Source organism: Cygnus olor, chromosome 3 (assembly GCF_009769625.2).
Source record: "Cygnus olor isolate bCygOlo1 chromosome 3, bCygOlo1.pri.v2, whole genome shotgun sequence".
In the NCBI taxonomy this organism is placed as follows: Eukaryota; Metazoa; Chordata; class Aves; order Anseriformes; family Anatidae; genus Cygnus; species Cygnus olor.
The window spans coordinates 116,849,677-116,875,157 of NC_049171.1; the positions used below are offsets into that span (position 1 = coordinate 116,849,677).

General features: G+C 39.4%; 2 protein-coding genes across 5 annotated transcripts in view; one reads left to right on the forward strand and one right to left on the reverse strand.

Annotated features, from left to right (window-relative positions):
- Positions 1 to 670: 670 nt before the first annotated feature.
- PEX13 (peroxisomal biogenesis factor 13) lies at positions 671 to 8,890 on the reverse strand. The gene is made up of 5 exons (XM_040551447.1): positions 8,778 to 8,890; positions 7,543 to 7,783; positions 5,161 to 5,858; positions 4,594 to 4,719; positions 671 to 4,065 (listed from the first exon to the last, which is right to left on the reverse strand). The coding sequence occupies exons 1-5, from the start codon at positions 8,788 to 8,790 to the stop codon at positions 3,770 to 3,772; spliced, it is 1,374 nt and encodes a 457-aa protein (XP_040407381.1). The 5' UTR covers positions 8,791 to 8,890; the 3' UTR covers positions 671 to 3,769.
- Positions 7,691 to 25,481, forward strand: part of PUS10 (pseudouridine synthase 10) — a 33,174-nt gene continuing 15,383 nt past the window's right edge. The window contains exons 1-7 of one of the 4 annotated variants that reach the window (XM_040551443.1): positions 7,696 to 7,783; positions 8,778 to 8,914; positions 10,488 to 10,754; positions 12,524 to 12,610; positions 19,906 to 19,940; positions 22,278 to 22,389; positions 24,019 to 24,080. In XM_040551443.1, the coding sequence (XP_040407377.1) occupies positions 8,789 to 8,914; positions 10,488 to 10,754; positions 12,524 to 12,610; positions 19,906 to 19,940; positions 22,278 to 22,389; positions 24,019 to 24,080 (689 nt within the window). In that variant the 5' untranslated portion in view covers positions 7,696 to 7,783; positions 8,778 to 8,788. Of the gene's footprint in view, positions 7,784 to 7,864; positions 8,039 to 8,777; positions 8,915 to 10,487; positions 10,755 to 12,523; positions 12,611 to 12,631; positions 14,347 to 19,905; positions 19,941 to 22,277; positions 22,390 to 24,018; positions 24,081 to 25,481 lie in introns of those variants that run through there. The other 3 variants (XM_040551442.1, XM_040551445.1, XM_040551446.1) reach the window with 3 other exon arrangements.

Sequence of the window (25,481 nt, forward strand, 5' to 3'; positions counted from 1 at the left end):
TACCACAAAGTAGTATTAAAAACAGCTGACATTATTACTGACATCACACCATGCTTGTGTCAATAAAACTGGATGTACAAGTGCATTTGTTTCTAGGAGACATTATCCAGTTGCTTAAAGGTGGTGTGCCTGCAGAATTGGAGCAGCAGCACGATCACCCCAGGCCTGCTTCAAATCATCCTGCAAAAGAACCACTCCCAAGAGGCAAAGGGGAAAAAAAGTGCATCGTCATCACCTTGGACACATGCAATTACTACCTGTCATCACAGCGTGAAAAACGTTGGCAAACCCCAACATGTGGCCACACCTGCACGGATGAAAAACTAAAAAGGAGCTACTTACAAAGATATGGTTTCATCTTATCCATGTTTGGAAAAGAAATGCAGCTCCCCTCCTACCACCAACAAGAATATTTCTACAACAGCAATGGTGTGTCAAGGAAGTCATTGTGTTGGTTACTGACTTTAAACCTCTTTTGGAAAATTTTCACTGACAAATCAGATTTATAAGAAACTATTTTCTTTGTATTTACTTGACTACTACATTTCACCAATATGATCAATAAAGTCAAAGCAATCTTACTAGCTCAGATGCAGTCCAGTTCCACAGAAGGAATTTTTTGAACCTGTGCAAAAAAAGGACAATTTTATTAAGTTCTACTAGACAAAAGGAGCGTTTATAATTTATTTGTCAGAAACCTGAGCGAAGCTTTGAACATGTGCACATTCATGTACTGCTAGCACCCAGAGAACAAGTCAAAATTGGCAGCTGTCATTAGTTCAGATAGTATTCAAGCACAAAATGGTTGGTATGCTAAACAGTCTATAATAACATTCAAAAAAGATTAAAATTTTATATAAGCAAATGCTGTGGGTCTGTTAGAACCTTCTAGGTCTGCTACAGGTATACAAGTAGTGCCAAAGAATAATAAAGGTAGCTCAGTACTTACAGATCTTAAAATAAGAGTCAATTGCCTAATGCAGTATTTCAGCAGTACTTCAACTCAGTTCAGCAGTATTTCAACTGCACCTCTTTCCTAATCTCCTCTTCTACATACTCCAGTTGGAGCCGCACCTCCTCCTTTTAGTCTTCTCACTGTTCTAAACTTGGGGAAGTCTTGAGCAGCCTGTCAACCAGCCTCTCTTTTTCAATCAGCATTCACTGAGATGGTTTTTCTGTAGGCTGACGTACAGGCAGAGATGTAGACAATGAAATTCACACCCTTTCCTAACGCTAGTTTGTACATATAAAGAAAAAGGAAAAATCTAAATCTTGAAACAGTATATATTTTACTTCAGTTATTTTTAACACCCTTCCGCAACCAATACAGTTAATTGTGAGCTAAATAACTTCATTTCCTCAGAGCCTTCATTTCCTATTAATCACAAGATTGAAAGAATCAAAACTCTTGTCAAGATTTAGCAGATGTAGTTATGACAGTTAGTGATTGGTAGATTAAAGTTGAACTGCTGTGAAGATAAGTTATTAATAACGTATTTTTCTACTAAAAAAATGTTTTCAAAAATATTATGACCTGAAATGTGAGTGTTAAATCCATCTTTCTAAAAATTAGTAGTTTTAAGGTTTCTGATGAACATTGAGGTACTGTCTTCCCAAATTGTTCTGAGCAGATAAACAGAACTTGAACGGATATTCCACAAAAGTTTGGGTTTCATTTATTCATTTATTTAAAAGACCCTTCCTCTGATTGAAATCTTCCACTGACACGAGAGAGGCTGACAGTCCGCCAATTAAAACTCACAACAGTAAACTAATTCCTTCCATGAATACACACTGTAAGCAGAACTGTACACTTAACAACCTCATTCCCGCCCCCCCTCCCCCCCCCTTTTATATTTCAGGGTTGTTTGCTAATTTTATTTCAACAACAGGTGTTATTTCCAAATATAGAAAAAATTCTTCAATGCCCTGATACACAAGGAAATGTCTCAGGAACATGTTCTGTTTTAAACCTAGTTCTAGTTTCCCATTTCCCCTTTAAACTACTCTTTCCTTTTCCTCTGCACTTGAAGATCTAACAATCTAGTAAAAATGGTTACTCCCAATATCCGAGCACAACCACTTAATTCTTGCTCGTTATCAGCAGCCATTCAGAGGTTACTTTAAAATCCAAGGTTCCAGCACAGGATGCATCTTTTCAGCCACCCTACCTCAATAATGCAATGCTCCCTTCAATTTTCCTTGTCAGAGATTTGTCGTGGTGAACAGGATTCTCGTAACACAAGGCCAGCAAATGCAATTAAAGTATAAATACTGAAAGCTCTGCTAATATGTAATGGATGTTGAAGATTCCAGTAGAAACAGTCAAATTGAAACTACTGGATCAATTAAGCAAAGGGCATGTCCTACTTTTACTAATACTTTTGAGTACCTTTAAAATAAAAAGAAAAGCTATTTTAGTGATAAAGACAAGCTTTAGGTATTTTATCCACCGCTCTAACCTTCAGAAGCTCAACATGTAATATGTATGTATGTATATATTACACACACACACATATATATATTCAAGGAAAAAAATTGTAATTATTCTTTGCTTCATTAAGAAAAACTGTATGTCAATACTGAATTCTCAAACACCAATATGAAAGAAATACCAAGCACTTGGAACAGTCTTAATGCTTTTATGGCTTTTGATAAACTAGAGCCTTCAAATAGCATGGGCAGATGCAACATTAACCACCTGAAAGGCAGCACAAGGAGTTAACTCCAAGAACTTAGCTAATTGAGACAACTAAACAAGAAACTTTACTTTTTTTTTGCCACTCAATGGAATTGTTAACCCACACACACTTCAAAGCATTACCGCTGCACTAAAAATGCAGCATAGGTATTTTGACATTCCTGAAAACAAAAACAAACAAAGAACCAAAATACACTGAGATGCAGATGGCAGTTGATAGGCTACTGACAGGCGGTAAACAGGCTACAACACAACATGGCTAGAAGTGATGATAAATTAGTTTACTACAGAAGGGAATGACAGTAAGTGCCCTGGAAAGTGCTTGACCAAGTGATGCCCTTCATTCTAATGTTCTTTTAATAATAATAATAAAGTTAGAACTACTGCTGAAGGCTCACTATTCTTCCTCTGTAATTCCTACTCCATCCTCCACGGTACCCCCCTTTCTTTTTCACGAGTCACATTCTTTTTTTTAAATAAGAAAGAGCTAAGGTCTTTATGTCAGAAGCCCTACTTCTTACCAAAAAACAAGCAATTGATATCTTCTAAAGATTCGGCTGTGTCACCTAAATCTCTTGCAATTCTTCTTCCGTTCAGAGGGAAACAATGCACTATCACTATTTTATCATACTCAGTCTCCAATTTTGGAGGGCTTTTTACAGAAATCTGTTTTTTCCCTTTGCACATTTATTGAAGTGGCATCTTGTCAAGCGGACATTCCAATGAAGACTGGACATTAATCTCCAGGTTTCATCAACAGTTTGTCTACTTAACAAGAACAGGTCAGTCCTCATTTGTTTGTTTGCTTTGCTGTAAGCGCCTCAACTTTTCTTGACTCAAGATCTTACAGCTGCTGCCAGGTGGTTGGGTAGAGTCACTAATATACAGCCATAGGTCAACCAAAAATAAATAATACAAATTTGAGCAATCATCTCTCCATCCCTTCACCAGTCAGTAGCAGCAATAACTGGTAAAGACCCATCAGTGTTCCACTACAATACAGATTTTCAACATACCCTAAGTTTTATCAATAAAACATACTTCAGTTGCTTTGTTGATGAAAGTGCCTCAGAGTCCCTGTTTCTCTCCACTGACTACAGTGGAGTCAGATGCAACAGGAACTTTACTACTTCCAGCAAAAACAGAATCAAAAGCAGCTTCCTGCTCCTCTAAAGTCACAGCAGCAGTGGATCCTCTATCAGATGTGCCGACAAAGGATGGCCGTTGCTCCGTAATCCTTTCCAGGTCCACTGTTTTCCTACCTCTTCTTTTGCCCAGTATTTTGATGTAATTAGCTGGCACAAGTCCTGTTGTTTGGCCATCGTAACTAGCCAAAAGCCAACCACGGATTTTGGGTTGTTGTTCTGAAGAAGAAAACACAAATGCATTAAATTACAAAACAGTTCAAAATATGTTGCAGTTGAGGTACAAATACACCAGGAGGTAGAGGACAACTAATCACGCGGAGAAAATAACTCTGTGATAAAAGGCAGATACAAATTAGTTCACAGGAGAAATGACTAGGATCTGCATTGGTGAGGTATTCTGAAGAGTACTGTGAAGCTGAAATTGTTGACACCATCAGATTTTTTCACAGGAAAAATATTTTTCACTGTTGTACAGTGCACATGAGGAAGAAATAGCCAAGACGGTAACCACAAAGTACACCCTGAGTAAGTTTAGGTTGTGTCGTACTTTAGGGAAATTGAACCAAATTATTCAGTGGACTTTGTTAGAACGCATGTTCTAACTAACGGACAAAAAAAAAAGCAGTAGAGATGAGGAGTTGGGTCCAACAAGGTGTTTTGTTTTTGTGAAGTAAGTCATATTGTTACAGTCTGAAACTGGGGGGGACACGTGATTAGAAAACAAATAAAAGATTAAAAGTTTACCTTTGGGTGCTAATTTGAGCATGTCACCAGCACGGAAAGAAATTTCTTCTTCTGAAAGAGCACTGAAGTCATATTCTGCTCTTCCAACTACATGATCATCTTCGCCACTTGCCCAGTTACTAGACACTGTTTCCAAATAGAAATTAAGAAGTTACTTGCTTTGAATTAAGTGCTTGTTTGTTTTTAATAAAATAAAAATGGAGAAGACATCTTAACTGCCTCACTAAAAATTCTGACAGAGAACTGTCAGCAGTAACAAACAAATCATGATTTGGTAAGACAACCTACCCAATAGCTTCCCCCCCTTCCTCCCCAGCTGATGCATCTCATAGAAAGGACGCAGAAATAGAAAGAAACCGTAATTTTTGAATCACACAAGGCATGCCAAGAAACTGCATCCTAACTCAAGAGTAGGCTATTTAAACAGGCTGTTACCTGTATCACGTGCCTAAAATTGTACCCCAGTATCTAGTTAACTTCCATTACTGAAATATAAGATTAATCTTTACACGTGGTAACTAAGTGAACGTATACTCTGCACTTCTCTCACACAGCACATCATCTTACCTGTTTCTTCATCAGTGTATGTAGAAAGCAGTTTCCAAATCAGATAGGGACCTCCCATTATAACAGCAAAGAACAAGAAAATAGGCCAGGATTTTGCTGAGTTAGCTGCCTTGTCTTCAAGACCAACACGAGCTACTGTCCCCGCACTTTCAGCCCACAAATCCTCATTCTCAGAGCTCTTCCGCAAACCTAGTAACCGCTGTAGACGCTGGTAGAGATATCTTATAGTTCTCACTAAAGCGAAAGCTGAAAACACCTTTGTGAAGTGTACTCTGAGGCGGGAGAAGTGATTGGCTACATCCAACACGGCTCTGAAACTGTTGTACACAGCTGAAAACGTAGCATCCATCATCATGCTGACCGAGGCAAATGCATGCACGATACTTTCGATGGACTGAAAGGCGCCTCTGCTGCTCTCTTCAGCCTGCTGAACAAACCTGCTGGGAGGAATATCATCTGTACGAAAGCGGTTATAACCCAAACCACCATATCCATAACTGTAAGGACTATAGCTTCCATAAAAAGAGGTTCCATATGAACCATAGCCTGGAGTAAAAGAACTACTATAGGCTGGCCTGAAAGTGCTCAGACTGCTGCTTCCTGTTTGGTGTGATGGTCTTGGCAAAATAGGTGGAGGTATTCGTGCAACTGTGGGTTGTCCAGGTCTGGTCAGCAAGTTGTCACCCAAGTCAGGAGACCTAAACAAATTCAGACAATCAAGATCAGTACTCAAAATAAGGTTGCATTTTCGTTTTCTTCAGAGGTCTGGACTAACTATAAATATGACAGCGCGTTTCAGTAGTGCCAGGTTGAGGAATTTAGTAGCCAAACACCCAGTACATTGCACAATGTTTGTAAGAAGTAAAAAATTTAGCCAAGAAACACAGGTCTTTCAGAAAAAAAAAACATGAGATATTCTTTGTAAGGATGGAACTGCAACCCAACTGAAACATACAGATGGAAAAACCTTCAGCTTATTTATCATATAGACTAAGAAAGCAGGAAATGCTGCATCCAGATCTATCACACCTGATGCTGTAACACCAAAGTTGTTTATCTCCGTGCAAGACTGTCTTATACATGCAACCAAGAATATTTTGCAATATGAAAGCTTTATTTCCAATACTTGTTCTCATCTCTCCTAGATAATAAGCCAATGGTACAGCATGAAAGAAGTCTGACAGCTCCTTTGAACCCACCCTTAGAGAAGAGGGTGGTGTGACCTAATTGAGAATCCAAACAATTATACAGCATATGCAAGGCCTTAGGGTCCCCTGCTTTTCCTTCTCTACCAAACCTTTCTAATAACCTTTACGCAGAACATTTAGAGATTGAATGTATTATCAGTTAGCAGAAAAAGGTATTACGAGTCTTTTTTTTTTTTTTTTAATTAAATGAACTTTTACAGGCATGCAAATGGCTAGATTTCAGTTGGTTTATCTATGCCCTTTGCAGTAAGTCTCTGAGTACTAACTAGGTTGGTATTTGAATTCTATCAACCAGATGCCAGCTTTTGCTCATTTCAATATGAAACATGCTTGCTATATCAGTTACACGTAAGATACAGAACAACTTCCTCTCGGCAAAACCTACAGTTTGCAAAGCAGGGTATAATATTTGTATCTTCATAATGTTTGCTTTTGCAAACTTTAACTCTCTTAACAGTTAAAAACAGAAGCAAGAATAAGGTATTACCACAGAAGACACGCTACGCACCCAATAGTCACCTTAGGACACCTCACTTTTAAGCTCCTTGAAGCAATTTAAAATGAACTAGATAATCCCACCAAGAAAAATTACATTTCTACTCAGCAAGCTTCAGCTCGTGGTGAAAGCAGAAAGTTTCTGTTGAAAGTTCAGTTTGGGGCTCACCTTTTGCCCAGTTTCAACTCACTCTAACTGCTACCGCTAGCGCCAATCATGCTACACAAGGCTGATCCTCAACCATCAAGCACTGATTTCTGGTAAAAAAAAAGGAACCGTACAACATCCCACGCTGTATTTTCGGGACACCCAGACGAAGGTAGTGGTGCCAGATGCCCCAATTCCCCTTCCCCACTTCTCACAAGGCGCAGCTCCCCGGAGGCCTCCCAAGCCACGGCCTCCCAAGCCAAAGCGGCGTGTTTTCCCACCCGGGTTCAGCTTCCCCACCGCGCACACCTTCCTCCTCCCCAAAACCTCCGACAAACGGCCCCAGCCCACCCCGGGGCGCCCCAGCCCCTCAGGCTCCGGCCCGACCTTTGAGCCGCCCTCAGGGAAGGCGGCCGGGGGGGGCGCTCCGGGGGGCCGATGGCAGCCGCCCGTCCCCAGCCCCAGCCGGGCCGCAGGCGTGCAGGCGACCCCCGGCGGCGGCCGCTCGTCCCCCGGCTGCCCCGCACTCACTGGAAGGCGGGCGCCACGGTGCCCGCCAGCCGCCGGTTCTCCCAGGGCTTGGGAGGCGGCGGCTGCGACGCCATCTCCGCCTCGCTGCGGGCCCGGCTGTGGGCACGGCCCGGCCCGGCCCGGCCCCCGGCGGGCGCGGCAGCACGGAGCAATCGGGCGGCGACGCGCTCCGCCGCTCCGCCCTGCCCTGCGCAGCCCTCGGCCGGCCCTGCCGCCCGCCCAGCGCCCGGCTCGGATCGAGGTGAGCGCGGCTCCCCGCGCCGAGGGCCGCTCTGAGGGGAGGCGCGCGGGCTTATGGCGGCCCGGGGACGGCCGTGAGGAGCGGGGCGCGGAAGGAGCGGCTCCCGGAGCCGCCCCGGGAGCGGGGGGTTCCCGAGGAACCTCCCCGGCTTCTTCCTTTTGGGTCTCCGGGTCTTGGCGGTGAGGGCGTGAGGCGTCGGCACGGCCGTGTCGTTCAGGTGGCAGGAAGCTGAATTAAGTTAGCCAGTGTCTGAAAGTACGTTTGTTTGTTTTTCCTTCTAAAATATGATTTCGAGTTTTCTACATACTCCTTGTTTTTGTAGCCGACCATGAAGAATCCAAATCTCGTGGAAAATAATTGAATTAATAACTTTTCCTATTCTGTGAAGGTCTTCCATGGCTGAGGTATTTCTAATGCTATGCAATGGACGTTAGACATTTAATAAACTGTGAGTGGTGTGGGGAATGCCAACATAGCATGCTTCATGCCATCTCATGCCATACAAAGCCTAGGGTGACATCAAATGTTGTCTAGAGGAGCTAAGCCCCAAATAAAATCAGGTCTTTCATCTGCCACTGGGCGATAGACTTATGGAATTTGTTGATAAAAGATGTTACAGAGGCAACGACAAAAATATGGGAGACAGAAGAGAAGGTTTTAATGAAAGATCTGTTAGTTTACCAACAGACAAATGACAGCAGCTCAGAAAAGTCCCCCAAAGCAGAGATAACTGGAGACAGAGAGCACTTGACAGAGGTAGTATGCCCTGCACACACACATTTCCCTGTCATATCTGTTTATCCCTGCTTTGGAAGACAGTACACTAATTGAACCTTTGGTGTGAACAATTGTAGTTATTTTATGCGTCCTCAGGTTTCCTAGATAGCCAGTAAGGGTGAGTACCTCATTGAGAGTTATACAAGTCCTTTTATCCTTGAGTTGCTGAATTATGTTTATCCTTAGGTTTTTCCTTTTTTTTTTCTTTTAATTTTAGAATTATCCAGCATGTCTTCGCTAACAGAAAAGGACAAACCAATTGTTCAGCTATTACTGAACACTGGCACTTGCCCACGATGTATTTTCAGGTTCTGCCGTGTGGGATCACAGACACTTTATAGACATCCATACAAGGTTTGTTCTTTGTATTCCTAATTAGAATGTGTGAACATATAAACGCAGCATTCTTTGCACACTCCTTGGAGACGATGTTGAGGTCTCGGGCTCTTTGCCTGAGAGGAAAATGTTTTGCAAAATGAGTTATGGAGAATGACTGCTACACTGCAAATTTGAGAAATGACAAGAATGGTAGAATACAAGAATTGTTGTGGGTTTGATGTTAACATTGACTGAGAAAGTTGCTACGTGTTACCTGGAAACACCGGTAAACAGGACAGAGTAGCTTCTGCACAGCACGGATCTGTCACTTCTTAAGCAGTGCAGCTATGACGGTTCCCTCCTTTCTTTTTCCTTTAATGTATTAAGTAGCAAAGATTCTGTGTGTCAGTGCAGCTGATGTGCATCTGTGCATCTGTGTACTTTTGCCTCATACTTCCTTCTTTCAGTAGAATTGATTGGGGGGCTGTAGCTAAAGAATGGCACAGCACAGGTAAATGATAAATTTACCATTTTCAGTCAAACAGAGTGTTATTAGGTATCCTGTTTAGCGGATCTTACTGCTGAAATTCAATGTTCTCCTAATTTTTCCTAGTTGTGCACAATCCTTCTTGCTCGTGTTCTAGTATTAGACATGTCTCAACTTGGTTTTGGCTATTTGCTCCTCTACCGTATTGATTCTCTGAGGTATCATCGTGTAGGCCAAATAAACATTGCCATTTACCTGGTCTAATCCCTTGTCTTTACGCTTGAATTTTATGGTGTTTGTTTTGATTTTTTTCACCTTTATTCAAGTTTATACGCTCCAGAATTCATCTTTCAAATTTTTCTTCTTTATCCTTTTCCATTTTCTTTCAATCATTTGAGAAGCGTTCATTCCGCATGCTGTTTTTCATTCTTTTGCAGCTCTACCCAATTTTCCTCGTGAGCTGTAACTATGCAGTAACTGCTCTCTTTTTTATTGGAGATGTTTTAATAATTTTTTTTTCTGAACTATACCTTACCTCTATACGTCACCCTTCCTAAATTACAGACATGTAGCTAATTCTTCTCTCTCCTCACCAACACACCCTTGAATATTTGTAGGCTTCTCTCATTACATGAAGTTGTTCCTCCTCTGTCACGTGCATTTAATTTCACCCTCACATTTATCTGTTCTCATTTTCTTCTCATACTGTGGTGGCCAACTCTCTTCCTAGTCATCTTGGCTAATTGAGTTGGGGGAATTAAATTCTTACATAATCTAAATGACAAAAAGGCGATAAACACCTGTTTTCATTGAATAGCAATGGGGTTGATGATGAATGAATTTCTGCAAGTCAGTCTGTAAAATGTTTCCACTTTTCTTGGATGGGAAAGAAGTCTGTTCAGCAAAAATCAATGTCTTTGGGTAACATTTTGACAGAAATACAGTTTGTAGCTTTTTTAATTGTGCAGATATCTTTCGGTGTAAATTAAAAGTTATTAATTACGTACACAAAGACTAAAGTTGGGTGGTTGCTACTGCCTTTCAGAGACATGTAAGTGCTTTTTACAGCATTTGATAAAAGAGGTGAAACCAACAACAGTAGGATCCTTCTGTTTGTGTTAGGATTTGATGAAGGATCTGAAAGAATTCCTGCAAAATAATCAACAAAAAGAAGATACAGCTGGTTTTGGCGTAGTTGATCCACCACGTAAGCGAATCAGACTTGAATACACAGAAGAGGTGCCTGATGATCTGAACCAGAATGGAGTGCTCAAGCAGATTCCTTTGGTTAATGATGACAATGCTGCTGTGGAGAACTCAACTGTGGAGGTTTGCAATGTGTGTTTGGGAATTCTTCAGGAGTTCTGCGAGGCTGACTTTGTCAAAAGGGTAAATAACCGGTTTTTAATCTATACGTGTACTTTTTAGGAGCTTTTGTATGTTGGGGCCTGCAGCATGGAGCTGGTGATTAAAAACACCATACATACAGTTAAACAACTGAGAGAAAGAGCAAAGCATTTACCCATTTTGAAAATTTGAAATGTAGGTGGCGCCATTCAACTACGTACTGCTCCTTGACACAGTGTTTGCATACCTCTTCTGCAGCTGCAGAATAGAATTTGTCAGTGTGACCATATTTTACCCAGGGTTTCTCATAATGTAACTTCAAAAATAGCAGTGCAGGTGCAATGGAATGCCTGATAGAAACCTATTTTCCTAAGAAAAAGATTAACAGATATGTAGTTACATGAGGTTAGGAGATAACTTGAGGTTCAGCTGCATACAGTACAAATAAAACCTCACCGTAAATGATGATCTCTGTTCACTTTTTGCTATATAAAGGTAAAATGAGGGGGCATCAAATGCTGTGTTCTTCAGCTTGACTAAGTGTTCCTAATATAGCAGGAGCATTTCTTTACCATATAGTACTATTTAGAAAGTCACAAAGGAAGACAATGTTTCAGTTATACAACAGATTGTAGATATTGAAGAAAATATGAATTAGGAGAGTACGGGCATAATTAGTGTTGTGAACATCTCTGAGCAATGAAATTGCTTATGTGACAAACCTAAATATCAGCTAAAAAATTCTGCTTGCATTTGAAGAGTCTAACAGATTTAATAGGAAAGAATTTGGTTTAATAGCATGACTGTATAAAAAAACTAGGACTAAATAGAAAGCGTAGTATATAGTTTCTGTTGAAGTGTGTGATGCTTCTTTTTTGTTTCCATTGAAAGAGTGCATATATGTTTACTGAACCTACTTTTAAGACTTGTTTTGGAGATACACTCTTGCACAGCAATGGAAAATCTCACAGCATTTGTTACAGGCTCCACAAAACCTGATTCTGTTATGAGGAAATTTCCTTATTTGAGATGTTGATTTCATCTTGAAAGCTCGAAATTTGTCTTTGTTAACATTCACTAAAATCGCTGAAATTTTGTTCTTTTTCTCCATGTGTGTTTAAGCTTCCTTCCAGTAGAGACATGTAGCCATCAGTTTTCACTAGCTTACTTGAAAACATTTGATGCCTGTTTGGGTTCTCGCTTTATTTCCAGTGACAAACATGATTTTTGTATCAAAGCACAGTAGAAATCTAGGTGAAGTTCCCGCTTATTTGTAGTGGTTGTATAGTAATCCTGAGAAAATGTAGGTGTTCTGTCATAAACTGAAAGATGAAACATTTCATTCTATTCTGTTACTTTGAAGACTGACTGAATTATTACTGTGGAAACCTGTTTGTTCCTGTCTTATCCCAGGACCTTAACATTTTTATTGTCATAGAATTATATCAGTGCCATGAAGAAAAATATTCTGAGTCAACTGTTCTAGACTTTGGTCACAGTGGTATAATTCCTTATGCCAAGATTTATGTATACAATTGGTTTTAACCATAAAATAATGAGTTTTGTTGTTTCATAATACCACAGCAATAAGGATAACAGTTCATTAGTGTCTTCTTTTTTTTTTTTTCCTTTAAAAAAAGGGCTTATATTTCAATAAGTTGTTAGGGATTAGTCTAGTTTGTGTGTTTGGCATCTCTCTGAATGTGTATTAATATGGATTTACAGTGATGATGCTAGAATAAAGAATATCCTAAAAGATTATCAACTCACTTCCACTGCTGTAGTTTAATATTAAAATCCTTCCCTTACAGGTGTGTGAAAAGGTTAATTCTGCTGACTACCAGTTCACCAGTTTTGTATTTTCTGTGTCACTACCCCCACAGCTGTCTGTTAGGGAGGTAAGTTTTTACAGATATATTTTCATAACTTAAATGCGTATTAAAGAAAATAACTGGGAAAGGTATGAACTGGAGATTGTTGTTCGTTTGCTTTTTCAAATAATAGCAATTAAAAATCAAACACATGTTAGAAGTGATGTCTGCTCACCCCTTCCTTTTTGCTGAGTATTATTATAATTAATAAAGTGTCTGAGTTACTTCAGTTTTCAGGTAGCCCAGGAGTTAGTTTACATCTGAAAAACTAAGAGGAGTTTCTCAAACCCTTAGTTTATTGTTCCGTTTGGTACAGATGCCCATTCTGCTTTGTGGATCTTCTTAGAGAAGGAATTGCACAGCTGGTGCCTTTCCTGAAATAAATGATAATTGGTACGGCAGAATACAAATGAAGAAATTTGAAGATAAACTCTTTGACTCCACAGCATTTTAAACGATGTAAAAATACGTATTTCACCTGTCTTGGGCATCGTTGAAAGTCTGGATTTGTGAAACTACAGTTGTAGGAGTTGTAAAACTGCTGATTTTGATGGCAATTCTAATCAAACTTAAATTGTTTACATTTCAGTCATTTAATTACAAAAGATAATGGTAGCATGGGCAGTATATAACCCAGATAATTTCTTTGAAAATCAAGGTAGAATACTAACTATAGTATAACTTGATTAATAAAGTGACAATTTTTGCTGAGTTGTGAGATGTTCTACGTGTTTCCTTGCTTTCCAATATAAAGTGATGCAAAAATACTCTTGCAAAGGGCAACATGGAAATCTTTAAAATAGATGCCTCCCATAGTAAGATGTAGTAGAAACTTCAGAATGAAGTCTTCCTGGATTTGCATATAAATCTGTGGTGACGACTGTTCTCATTCCACACAGCTTGATAGTTTAACTACCTAGTACACTTTTAGTGTTGAATAGTACTGTTAGTTCTTGCTTCTCAGGCAAATTCCAGTGTAATAACCATGTTGTGCTGACATACGTTCTACTTCTAAGACTGATTGCGCATCAGACTGTCTACTTCCTATCCAAAATTAAGCATGGTTGGGGTGTTCACCTCAGCTGTCACTATGTCTGGTAAAATAATACCAGAACAAATTGCTTTGGGCTTTCTGTCTGGATGAAGTCTCTTTACTCTCATTTCATTTTATGGTCATCCAAAAAAAATGAGATTTATCAAAAAATAAATAAATGAAGCACTTTCAGGCTAGGTAAGTACATGGATGCATGCATGTGCAGAACTCCAAATGTTGGTCAAAATTCCTCCAAATTGATTCCCAGAGTTAACCATAGAAGTGTAAACTTGTTTTAAAAAAAAAGAGAAGCCTTATTATTTTCAGGGTGCCACTGATCAGGTCTTTCCAATTTCCAGTCTACCTTCCTTACTCTATTTATTGTAGTGACAGTGAGTGATCTAGCTTAAAAATATATTTTCCCCATAGCTTATGTATATAACTAAGAGGCAAGGAGAGAAAAATTAGGTGCTGCTGTTCTTTTGCGGTGTCCTTGTGGGCCTTTACCAGAATGCCTCGGTAGAGGGTGTTATTGCATTGCAGTTTTAGCTCACTGATGTTCTCACGCTGGTCTGAACAAGTAGGGCATGTGTTTCTGTCTGGTTTTGAGGCCGTCTTGGTTGCAAATGTTTTTGCAAAAAAATAATAGTTTGCTTCAGAGAGTTCCTCTTGCTGACTGAAATCTTGATGATGCTCGGCGTGGACTGGGAAAACCGACTTGACAAACGTGGTTGGTAGAAACCCAGATGTATTACTTTATAATAACTTTGTCTTCTAAGCGCAGTAAACTGTTAGTTTGATAAAAGGGGTGAGATGATGTAATTGTTAAGCTGTCCGTCTGCTCCAGGTAAGGTTTCTGGTTCTTATGCTCAAGCAAACAAACAATACTACAGTGCTTGGTCGAACAAAGGGAATAAAAGCTGTGGGGTGGGTCCAGAAATGAATAGGTTGTATGAGATGAGTGAGTGGGAAGCTCTAAAAATATGTCTGTTCTCTTTGGAAACAGTTTCGGTTCAGCTGGAAGCAGGTCTGTGTTAGAAGGTTCCTTCTGTCTTTTCTGTTCCACACCTTCAGTCTTGCCAAATGCTAAAGCAGCTGTTTGTGCAGTGGTGTTCCAACTGGAGAGGTGAAAATGGTTGATGGTGGTGATGAGAGAGAACGTGTTTAAAATCATGGGTTTTTGTTTAGCACCTATCCGCTTACCACTTCAAAAACTAAGTGGTAAAAACAGTTCCTGCTTTATAGTTACAGAAAAGCAGCAGGTAATAGAAGTTGCCATGTTTCAAGAAGTTTTGTGTTGAAACAATGATCTTTTGTTAAATTTTGCTATTAATTCTTTGAGCTGCACTCTACAAGAACACATGTAATTTTATCATAAAAGGACACCCCAAAGACAGACTCCCTCCCATTGACCTTTTGTATGACACACAGATTTTCTCTGACTTACTTAAAAAAAATCAGAAACTGCCTTTTAATATTACCTTCAACTACTTTAATTATGACGGTTGTCATCCTGCCAAGCCTAAAATGTAGGACAGGAGCTGAAGAATAGGGGGACATAAAATTTACATTTGCATAGTATTTGTAACTGTAATGCAAAGAAGCTATCACCTCTTCCTACAAGTAGGATGTTTGATTAAAATAAATCATAAATACAAGAGTCCCAAGTTTATGTCAGACAACTATATTAGAATTTGAAGTGAGTCATGCCCTTCAAAAGGGTAACTGTTAGCTATGTCTGTAGTCTCAGTTGTGATCCATCATCCTGGTACTTGCTACAAGGACATTGATGCAAATAGCATCTGTAGTCATTACTCCCTGTAGGACTGTGTATACCTCATCATGGAATTCCCCATCTCGAAGCTCTTTTCTAATACAGAGAAAAAATGCTGTGGCTGGGATTGCACATGGTATTTCAACAGTTGCCACTGTGATTCCTCAGATAGCATTAGAATAATATCCTGCAGCTTGTAATCAATATAGTGCCTGTGCTAGTGTATTTCAGAAATATGTTTGCTGTTAAGCATTGCCCTGCAGGCTTGAGCTCTGTAATGAGCATTTTTCATTTTCAAACCACTTCACAAACATAAAGTAATTATGAAGTAGAGGGATCCAATCCCCTGCTTCGCATACAGCTGGGAAAGAGCAGAGCAGGGGAATTAAGGCATAGGATTAGAGGGACTGGTTGAATGTGATTTGGAATTTGGGATCTTTTGGCTTCTGTGCTCACAGTACCCTAATCTATTGTTTCGTCTTAACTGAAGGGGAAAAGTAATTTCTTTAATTTTCTTTCACTTTTGAAGTCAGGAGAGAGGAGATGAGATTTGACCTGTGGTCTTATTGTAGCACAGTCGGTTTTCTGACACGCAGAAGTGTTCTCTAGTTTGTAATTGTGGCCCTATAAAACAGGGAAAGGGAGTGAGATTAGCCACCCGACGGAGTACCAAACCTGCAGTGTGCTTTAAATCAAGGAATTTGAGATTGTTTAAATTGGCATTTGTCGAAGGCGGATTTCTAGACCTGGTTCTGTGGTTGTCATATTTTCTAGTTCAGATGTATGTTCAAGGAAATTCAATTGGAAACTGTTTTTATTTATGATTTTATCTGGGTTATTATGCAAACAAGATTACAATATACTTCATGGCATTTTGTGAAGCAGTCTTACTCATACTGTCTACATATGCACTATAATGAATCACGCTGAATTTGAGTAAACAGTATTCCATCGATACAACTATATTTATTTTATTCAGTGCTGTGCTGATTTGTGGATCATGTATCTAACAAACTTCGTATTCTCTCTCCACCATCCCTCTTTCCCCTTAATATTTCTAGCACTGTTTTTAAGATTTTTCTCATTCTTTTAGGTGTACCAAAGGAAGGATGATAGACATTTTTTGACTGAGTTCCTCTATCAGTGTGTAAAAGTGATATATGATGTGGTTCCTTCTGATCTCAACCAAAAGATGATGTGATCCTGGCTCTGCTCCTAAAAGTTTGATACATGTTTTCAAACCTCTTCATTATTTCCTTGACAACAGAGAGCAATTATTTTGACGGAGTTTGGGGTAGAGGGGGAGGATGTTTTTATTCTTAAAGCACCATATATATCATATACAAAGAATGAAAGACAGGGAAGGGATTTAAGATGCTGAAGAATGTAGATCAGTGATCTTCGCTATTTTGGAGAGAGGGACTTTTTGGACATTGCATGTGTGTATATGGTTGTGGAGTCACCTTGCTCTGAGTCTTTACTAGCAATCTGCAGTCCACAGATTGAAAACTACTCATTTTATTTTTCCATTGTAGTTGTTTCAAGACAAACAGCTTGGCTTTGAAATTCAGCTTCTGTGAGGATAGTGAGAACACTTAGGCGTTCAGATTGTGTGTAAACAGCACTGGTTCAATTAGTTAAGTAGTGTAACACAGGTCTTAATGTGGCACAGTGGTTGTTAGCAGAGGAAGAACAGAGAATGTTGTTGCTTCATTGTGGGAAGTTTTCAATTGATTTTTTTTTTCTTATTAATGACCCTTGCAATGATAGGCATTCTGTTGAAATGGAAATATTGTACAGGTTTTTTGAGTACACGTGTCCAGTATCACTTCTGGCAAAAGTAAATAAAGACCTAATACAAAGGCCATTTGAGGTCAAAGTTAAAATTTTGGTTAAATGCATTTCGGTTTAGTAATTCAGTTGGTATGTTTTCATTGCAAGGCAGAGAGTGACAGTCACTCTTAGCACATGCAGAGTCAAAATTTAAAGCCTAAATCACTGAACAATTACTAAAGTGAAGTAACAGATCACTGTGTAGGATCAATATGTGAGTCCAAAGAGAAGTGAGTGAGACTGCAAAGAGATGCCCCTCTATGTCTAGCTCCCCAGAGCAAAGTTGGGGAAAGATATACTTTTGGAAGCTTTTGGCATAAACACTGTTCTTTGGAAGTCTTCAGTTTCTTGGTCCTTTTAATTTTGCTCCAGTCTGGTAGTGTTGCACTGATTTGTTGGCTGATGCTTCCTTGTGCTTACTTTTGTATCTTTCTACTGTCCTTTCTTACCACAGGTAATTTTAATTCTGCTTTTGACCTTTGTTTCAGCCACAGTTAATTCTTGTACTGCTGAGTGTGACACCTAAGTGATGTTCCTGGGCAGTGCCACATTAAAGGAGCCTGCTACGTTATGTTTTTTTCCATAAATAAGGTTGCTAGAGGAGGGGAGTGAAAGCATTTACCATGCATGGATTGAGGACAATCCAGCATTGGAGCGGGTTGTCCAGAGAAGTGGGGCAGTCTCCATTACTGGAGGTTTTCAAGACCTAATTGGATAAAGCCCAGAGCAACCTGGTCTGATTACATAGCTGATTCTGTTTTAAGCACAAGGTTGGATAGAGACCTCTTGAGGTCCCGGAGTTATCCTCTGGTCTCTCATGTAAGATAAATATTGCTTCTTGGAACCTCCCTTCAAAGTAGTACACCAGGAGCTGCAGAAAGTGGCATTCACAGAGGATTTGCACAAAGCAACAGAGGGACAGCTGGGAGAAAAAGAGAAAAAATGAAAAGGAGGATTCAAGGTGGAATCTGCTCAAGATTCTCAGATCAGATCTGCTAGCCTTTCCTAGGTATGCTGTGTAATAAATAATTGTTAGTGAATTCCAGCATTTGTACCAACAGCTTCTTCAGGTTTCTAGTAGCGTTTCGTCTGTTCTTTAGTTTTTCCATATTCAGCCTGTGACTGCTTGACTGAGTGCTGAGCTTTAAATGAGGAGCAGTCCTCAGGGAAAGGCTTTGTGATTGCCATAAGACCAAGTGTGTCATTTATTTCATGTTTTTTATAATGGATGCTAACTGTATTTGATGTTTTTTAATAATATGCCAAATCAGTTTTCAAATAGCATCCATTCAGATGCTTTTTTTCATTTCTCTGTATGGCAGATAACTGGTAGTTGCACTTGACTTAGGCTGTCAGAGTCTTTTCCTAGTTATAGTGTTAATAACAACTTTCAAACTGCTTTTAATGCAGCCTGTTCTGTTTTTAAAGCCAGATGGGATTTGAGGTGACTTGGTTGTCCGTTTGCAAACTGATGTCTTAGAAACGTATGCAGTTTGTTTCAGGGAGCTGGGATTTCCCACTATCTTTTGTGTCACTTCCCAGGTCTCTCCAGCAGCAGACTGAACGCTCATTAGTACTCAGGAATATTAATTTGTTTTAAGTTTAGCCAGATGTACAAGTATATTTTGTATCACTAGGTACATTTTAAAAGTGGGTGTTTTTTTCTTAGTGTGGAGCTAGTGTTATCAGCAAGAGAAACCTAATTGTTTGCCTGTGTAGGACAAAACCAGTCCTTAGCTTTTCGTGTGTTCAGGATTTAAACCTCCAGTGTATGTAAATGCTGTGATCAGAATATCAGAACAACTTTAAGCTTTGCCTGTGTATCTTCAATTATTTCTCAAATGCAAGAGTTGTTCTGGAAAAAAAAAAAAAAGAAGTGTGTGGTGGTGGCATCTGCATTTGACATCATATGCCATATACACTTGTTCCTTCAAAATGTAGGGTGAAACTTCAGATGTGATAAATGGAGATGTAGAGGGAGGAGTGTGTAAAGGCGAGAGCTTTTTCAAAGGGTTATAGAAAAGAATAATATGACACACTAGCTTTGGAAGGATTGTTTTAACCAGCATTTTAAAAATCTGCAAGTGGAAGAGGGAAACATCAAAATATTTGAGAAACAAGAAAATTTAGCTTAGCATAACAGGCCAAAAAAAAATCACTTCAAGTCTTTTCCTTTGACTATCAGCTTTTTGATGTCCAGAGTTCTCTGTCTGTCAGATTGTCCTAGGAACTGCTAGAAGTTACTTGGAGAGGGTGTCTCCCATGAAGACACTCTTTCTGCCATATAATCAACTCTTTTTTTAGATATGTTAAAGATACGTCAAGCTTCCGATTAATGTGATGGAAAATTGATTCAGTTGTCCGTTCCCCAAAAGCCTACCTGTGTTTCTATGAGTCTAGTGATGGAAGAATGAATAACAGAGTAAGGAACAGCTCACACATGCAGAGCAGGGGTCTTTTGGCCACTCTGTGGAGGGAAGAACAAAAAACAACTCTGACCTTCAACACCTAAATAAAAGCTAAATTAAAATTCTAATACTTCCTTATTGTTCTGAGTTTTTTAAACTTTTTTTTTTTTTTTTAGTTATGCTAGCAGTCTCAAACAGTTGGGATTTTGAACCTTAATTTCAGCTGCATTTTTTTTTCTCTCTCTTCTTCCTGGGCATGGCTGGTGACATATAGCGTGCTGCTTGGCTGCTGGTAAAACAGGAAATGGGGTGAGTAATTTCTTTTGGCAACTCTCACATCACATCTACTAGTGAGTCCCCCAGATTTAGAGAAAGGAGAGATACTCTTACTATAACTTTTTCCAGCACAGCAGAAATGAGAAACCACTTAATGCAATGGACCTGCTGAGATATGTATGTTAATAAAAATTTTTGAGCAATTAATTAATTAATATTGTATTTTCAAGATCAAGACAGTTACTTTCATATAAAGGTGCTTCTGCTAACATTGTGGAACGTGTAGAAGCACTTCCTATATTCTTGGCTCAGATTTTGACTTACTTTGTATGTTTAAAGCTAATCAGAAGGAAATTCAGAATTAGGATATGCTGTCATTTTATTTTATTTTTTATTTTTTTTAAATCATCTGCAGCTTGTCGTCTTGCTGCATCTTGTCGTCTGTCTGACAAGTCCTCTTCACCATTTGTCTATATAAAACATTGTGCAGACAAGAAGATGATGTCTTGTTATGATCCTATTGTTCAGTTTACACAATGCTTACAAAGGATAAGATGGCACCTGGGGTTTGTTTTGTATCCTGGTTTAACCTTAATTGAAGTTTCTTATCTCGTTTGCCTTGTGTGGTGTGGTTATAGCTGGGACATGGCATTTCAGCTTGGAGTGCCGGCTGTCTATATAATTGTACAACTTCCAGTTAACTTCTGGGAGGTCCCATGATGCCACCTGTGAGCCAGAATCGTGTTGTACACTGATGACATAACGGAATATGGACCTCTTGGTTTTGCCACCGTATCAGATTTAGCTTACATTAATAGTGACTGAACATTTTTAGTCAGGTAATGGTGAAAAGTCAGTCGAGTGGTAGCAGAAAGATGTTAGTGTGGTGAAAGCAAGTTAGTTTTGACTCTGCTTTTTACCCTCAGTGTTTTGAAATAAATGAGTGATTTTTTTTTCCACTGCGGGACACTCCTGTTCCTGGCCAAATGAGAACATCTAGAGCCATTTTGAGTGGATAGGCTGGCTCTGTTGACAAGAGAAAATAAATCCACTTGTCTCAAAGTTAGTTGAAGATACTGGTTTATTCTTTGGTGGAAGCCATCCTGAGTGGAAGTACAGTTTCAAGATATTTATATAAAGCCAGAGTAAAAGTTGATGAATCACTTCCTACTTTGAGACTAATTTAAAAGTCATTGTTTCATTAAATTGCTTGAGAGAAGATTAGCTTGTATAGGGCACATCTTGCCTGAGTAGCCATTGGTGCCATTTGTATAGGAGGACATGTGCTTTGCTTTGTAAGTTCGTAAGCAAGGGGGTTGAGATCATATGCTGGCGTTCTTACAGGCATCTGCTTCTTTTAACTTCTCTCTGCATGGGCGAAGATGGGGGAGTCAAGGCATGGTCTTGTACCTATAGAGTCAGATCCCAGCGAGTTCAACTGAGGTTTTCACCTGGAATTTTCCCCTTAGGAATTTGTGTCCACTGGAGTTCATGCCCTCCTTTAATGAAGGACTGATTTGTCCTTTTAACAACAAAAAATAAGTCTTACAGAAGGTGGTTTTTTGTTCGTTTGTTTACAACAAAGCATTTTTTTTGGTAATCTCTTCCTAAGCTTTTCTTTGTGTGGACTCTAGAAAGGCTTTTGCAACTTTTGATCTACCATGAAACTCTGGCATGAGTTTCTTCAGTGCATGTTCTCTCACACAGGAAGAAACATAATCTATTTTTAAATTTTTAATGAAAGAAACACTGGCAAATAGAAACAGGGCAAAGCAAGACATTACCTTGGCTAGAACCTGGACAAGAGGCTCCTTAGCAAATAGCACAGGTGCTGCCCTGAAGGATCCGGATACTCAGTTTACTTAAGCTGAACTAGATGTTGATTTACTATCAGAAGTATCCCGGCTCCATCTGCATGTACCTTCTGTCTTTCTTGTGTTAACGTAAGTGCTAATGTGACCACCTGGAGAGCTGATCGTCTCACTGATCTGGTTGGAAAAAAAGAAACCAACCTTTTTTTCTTTTTTTTTTTGTGGATTAGGGTTTGCTTTAAATGGCATGGTATGATTTACCATGATGTGTTGCATCCGCATGTGTGTGTTCATGTGCTTACTGTGAAGCATCTTACCTGGAATCCCTGTCTGGCCTTAATGTTTCCTCAACGCCTTTTTTATTAATTCAGTACAAAGCTTCACTGCTGTTACAGGAGGTCTTGGAACAGCCTTTCATTCTTTCATGCTGTGATCTGTACGCTTAGTGTGTTAGTCCATTTCATTTGTACACTGCTTGTTTACCTCGGATAAATATGTCATGTATCTATCTTTGACAGACTCCTGTGCAAGTTATTATTTCTTTATGTATGTGATTCAGAAAACTGGGCCTTTCCTTGGCAAAGGATGACATCGTTCAACTGAAAGAAGCTTACAAGTGGATTATTCATCCCCAGTTGTCAGAGAAGTTGGGTGTTCCCGCTGATGGAAAGGTATTGTATAAATAAAAAAGCACTTTCTTTTGTGTGTGTGTACGTGTATAGATAGGTAGAAATATATATATGTATACAATTTTTATCATTAACAGATAAACAAGTTGCACTGCTTTTATATTCACTGTAGGGGGAAGGAGAGCGGGGGAGTTCTTTTAATGTGAGATCCCCAAGTCTCAATGCCAAGGGGTTCAACTTCCAGTTTTATACACAGAGATCATTGAGTATACTGGGACCACTGCAGTCTTCTGCTAAATCTCTTGCTCTTGGGCTGCCACCCTCCTTTTACAAATGAGACTTTTCCAGGATCTTTGGTTTTTGGACACTAAGCGATGCTTATATATTCCTTCTTTGCTCTCCTATTACTGCCAACATTTTTACTGCTTTGTGAGATAAATTTTTCAGGTTACTTGCATGTTATATACTGTTTGGAATATATTTCTGAAACATACTAAAGGAGGGAAGACTGGTCCTTGTTGACTTTAATGACTGCTAGAGGTAGGCATGTTGGAACCTGCAGTACTAGTAAACAAGCAATAGGAATGTTTTCTCAAACTGTATTTTCAACTTTCAGGTTCTGACTAACATCCCTAAAAACGTTGACCGTATGTGACATTCAGAAGTTGTCAGGCAAATTCAGAAACACCATCATCTTGACTGTAAAATCTCTGCAAACATGGCTAAAAATCCTGCTGAAGACAAAGCAGTCTGTAGTTCTTACTTGTCATCAGCCGTAGGACTGACCCCGGGACTAGTCTCAGTCGTCTCAGTCGTTAAGTTGATTTGTCAACTTCCGTAGTAATTACAGATTGTCTTTTCCCAGGAGTGCTAATTGAAAGCATCCCTTTTGTCTTAGTGAAGAGAGAATCACTCAGTCACCCTGAAGATGATCCAAGAAGAAACAAACTTCTTACATACTGAGTTAGCAAAAGCTTTACAACACTTAGGCACTGAGCCACTTCAGACACCATTGTACCATAAAAGTTACTTGTGTAGTACTCTTTATCTACAAGCCACTTGAATATTAGCCAATCTTTTCAATAGCCCTCTTGAGGTATACTGGTATCTGAATAACAGAAGTAATGAGTGTTGTTTGCCCAAGGCCAAAGAGGGAATTGGGGGTAGAATTGAGATTACACTAGAGTTTCTAGTCTAGCTGTCAATCCACTAGGACATGTTGCCTTTCTTTGCCCCAAGGCCATCCAGTCATTGCAAACAAAACCCCTGACAAAATTCTTCAGTGGTGACTACTACAGGGTTTTTATCTTTATTCCACGCTATGCACTGCTCTCCCAGAAGGTGTGTTAAGTTTAGTGACCGTAATAGGCTTTGAGCATATACTGTCTCTGACTCAATTCCCCCTGTGCAAAAATGGGGCCAGTATCTATGATGTGTAGGTCACTCATGTTATTGAAGTGCTCTGAGATCATCTTTGGGTACTTCAGAAATGCAAATGCCATGATGGCACAAGTTTTAATGTCTTTCTTTAGATTGTGTTGTAGAATAAGTTCTCTTTTGCCTACTTCTTTACTATTTTCCCAGTATTACAATAAGTATGCTTGAGAATATCCTCCTGGTTTGTTTAACAAAGTATTACCACCCCCACCTTTTTTTTTTTTTTTAATTTAGAGTTTGTTTGAAGTTAGCGTGGTCTTTGCTCACCCAGAAACAGATGAGGAGTGCCGTTTCCTGTAAGTTTTGATATAAATAACAAAAGATCTTTATCTAAATATTGTGCAACTTTGTTGGTTTGGATTTGCTACAGATGAGAATATGCAGTGTTTATAAACTCGAATGGGCCCTGCGTTTAAACTCCCTCATATTCAGATAGAGCTGCAAAGCTTAAAGTTATGCCACCTCTGTCTGGTTAATTCTGTGCTTTAAAGCCAATAAACAAAATCATCCAGAATTTTGATTTGGACTGGAAGGAGAACATTTGGAAAAAGCTGTAGAATTTCAGCCCTTTTCAAACTCATTACCCTCCTCAACATGGCTGTATCATTTCAAAAAAATAAACTCAAAACACATAGTTGAGGGTGGGGGAATCTTTTGAGGTCATGTCTAGGTTTTCCTGTTCTCATCCTGCTCATGGATGGAGGGAAGGTTTAGAAGTGGGTTCATCCAAATTAGCTGCTTGATTAAAAGAAACAGAAGTTCCCTGGCCACCACACACAATCTTTGTCCTGGCCCAACAGAGCATTTGCTGTATAAATCCTTCTTTAACACAAAGAAGCAAAATATTTCTGTGAATTTAGCTACTGTTGAATCTGATTTCTCAAAATCTGGCAGTAGTATATTCTGGATAATTAGGTTTGCTCTTCCTGTTTGCTGATGCTTCCTGGAAAAGTTGAGTTTCACTCAGTATCATCACTTGTGCTCCTACGACAAGTTAAATCCTAACAGAGACGGAGGCTCCTCATAGAATTTCTGACTTCTGCATCATGTAGTGACTTCATCCCTGGAGACAAGATATTTCCTTTGCAGCCCTTATTGATTTCCCTCGTTGTACCTCTTCCAGCAATTTGTGAGTGCCCAGCCTGCCACCTTCTTAGTTTTCAACAACTGCATGCTCAGTGGCAGACCTAGTATTAGGAACAAAGTATTATCAGCATTTGCTGAATTTCTTTCCTTTCCAGCATCTTAAAGACTGGGCAAATGAAAAAGTATTAGAGCCAAACTGCAATTTTACCCACATTCGTATAAAAACTCAAAAGTTTCCAGCATACCTGTGTTCTTATTTACTTAATTTTACTTGATCAGTTCTCATGTCCTGTAGTGCTCTTCCTTCCTCTGAAACCTGGCAGCTCTTATTTTCAGCTCATCTTCCCAGTACTATTTTGTGACCTTTCAAAAATATTGATGCTGAGCATGTTGTGATGCCAGTGTTGGTGCTCCAAGAGGAATACCTGTAGAAGGGAAAATTGTAAAGAATTTACATTCCACATTCCAGCTACTCAGGTCTATTCCATGTGTCATGACATCCCTTTATTTGCCTTCTCTTTGTGGCATACTTAAACAGCAATTGAGATTTTGGGTGTTTTTCTGAAGTAACAACACATTCCCTAACTTAATTTTGTGGTAGTTTCTCAGGT

What these genes read in the sequence shown, in the direction of transcription:
- PEX13 (XM_040551447.1), bottom strand. An exon ending in ATACACTGATGAAGAAACAG is followed by an intron (nt 4,720 to 5,160) that starts GTAAGATGATGT and finishes ATTTGGAAACAG; the next exon opens with TGTCTAGTAACTGGGCAAGT. An exon ending in GCTCAAATTAGCACCCAAAG is followed by an intron (nt 4,066 to 4,593) that starts GTAAACTTTTAA and finishes TTTCTTCTTCAG; the next exon opens with AACAACAACCCAAAATCCGT.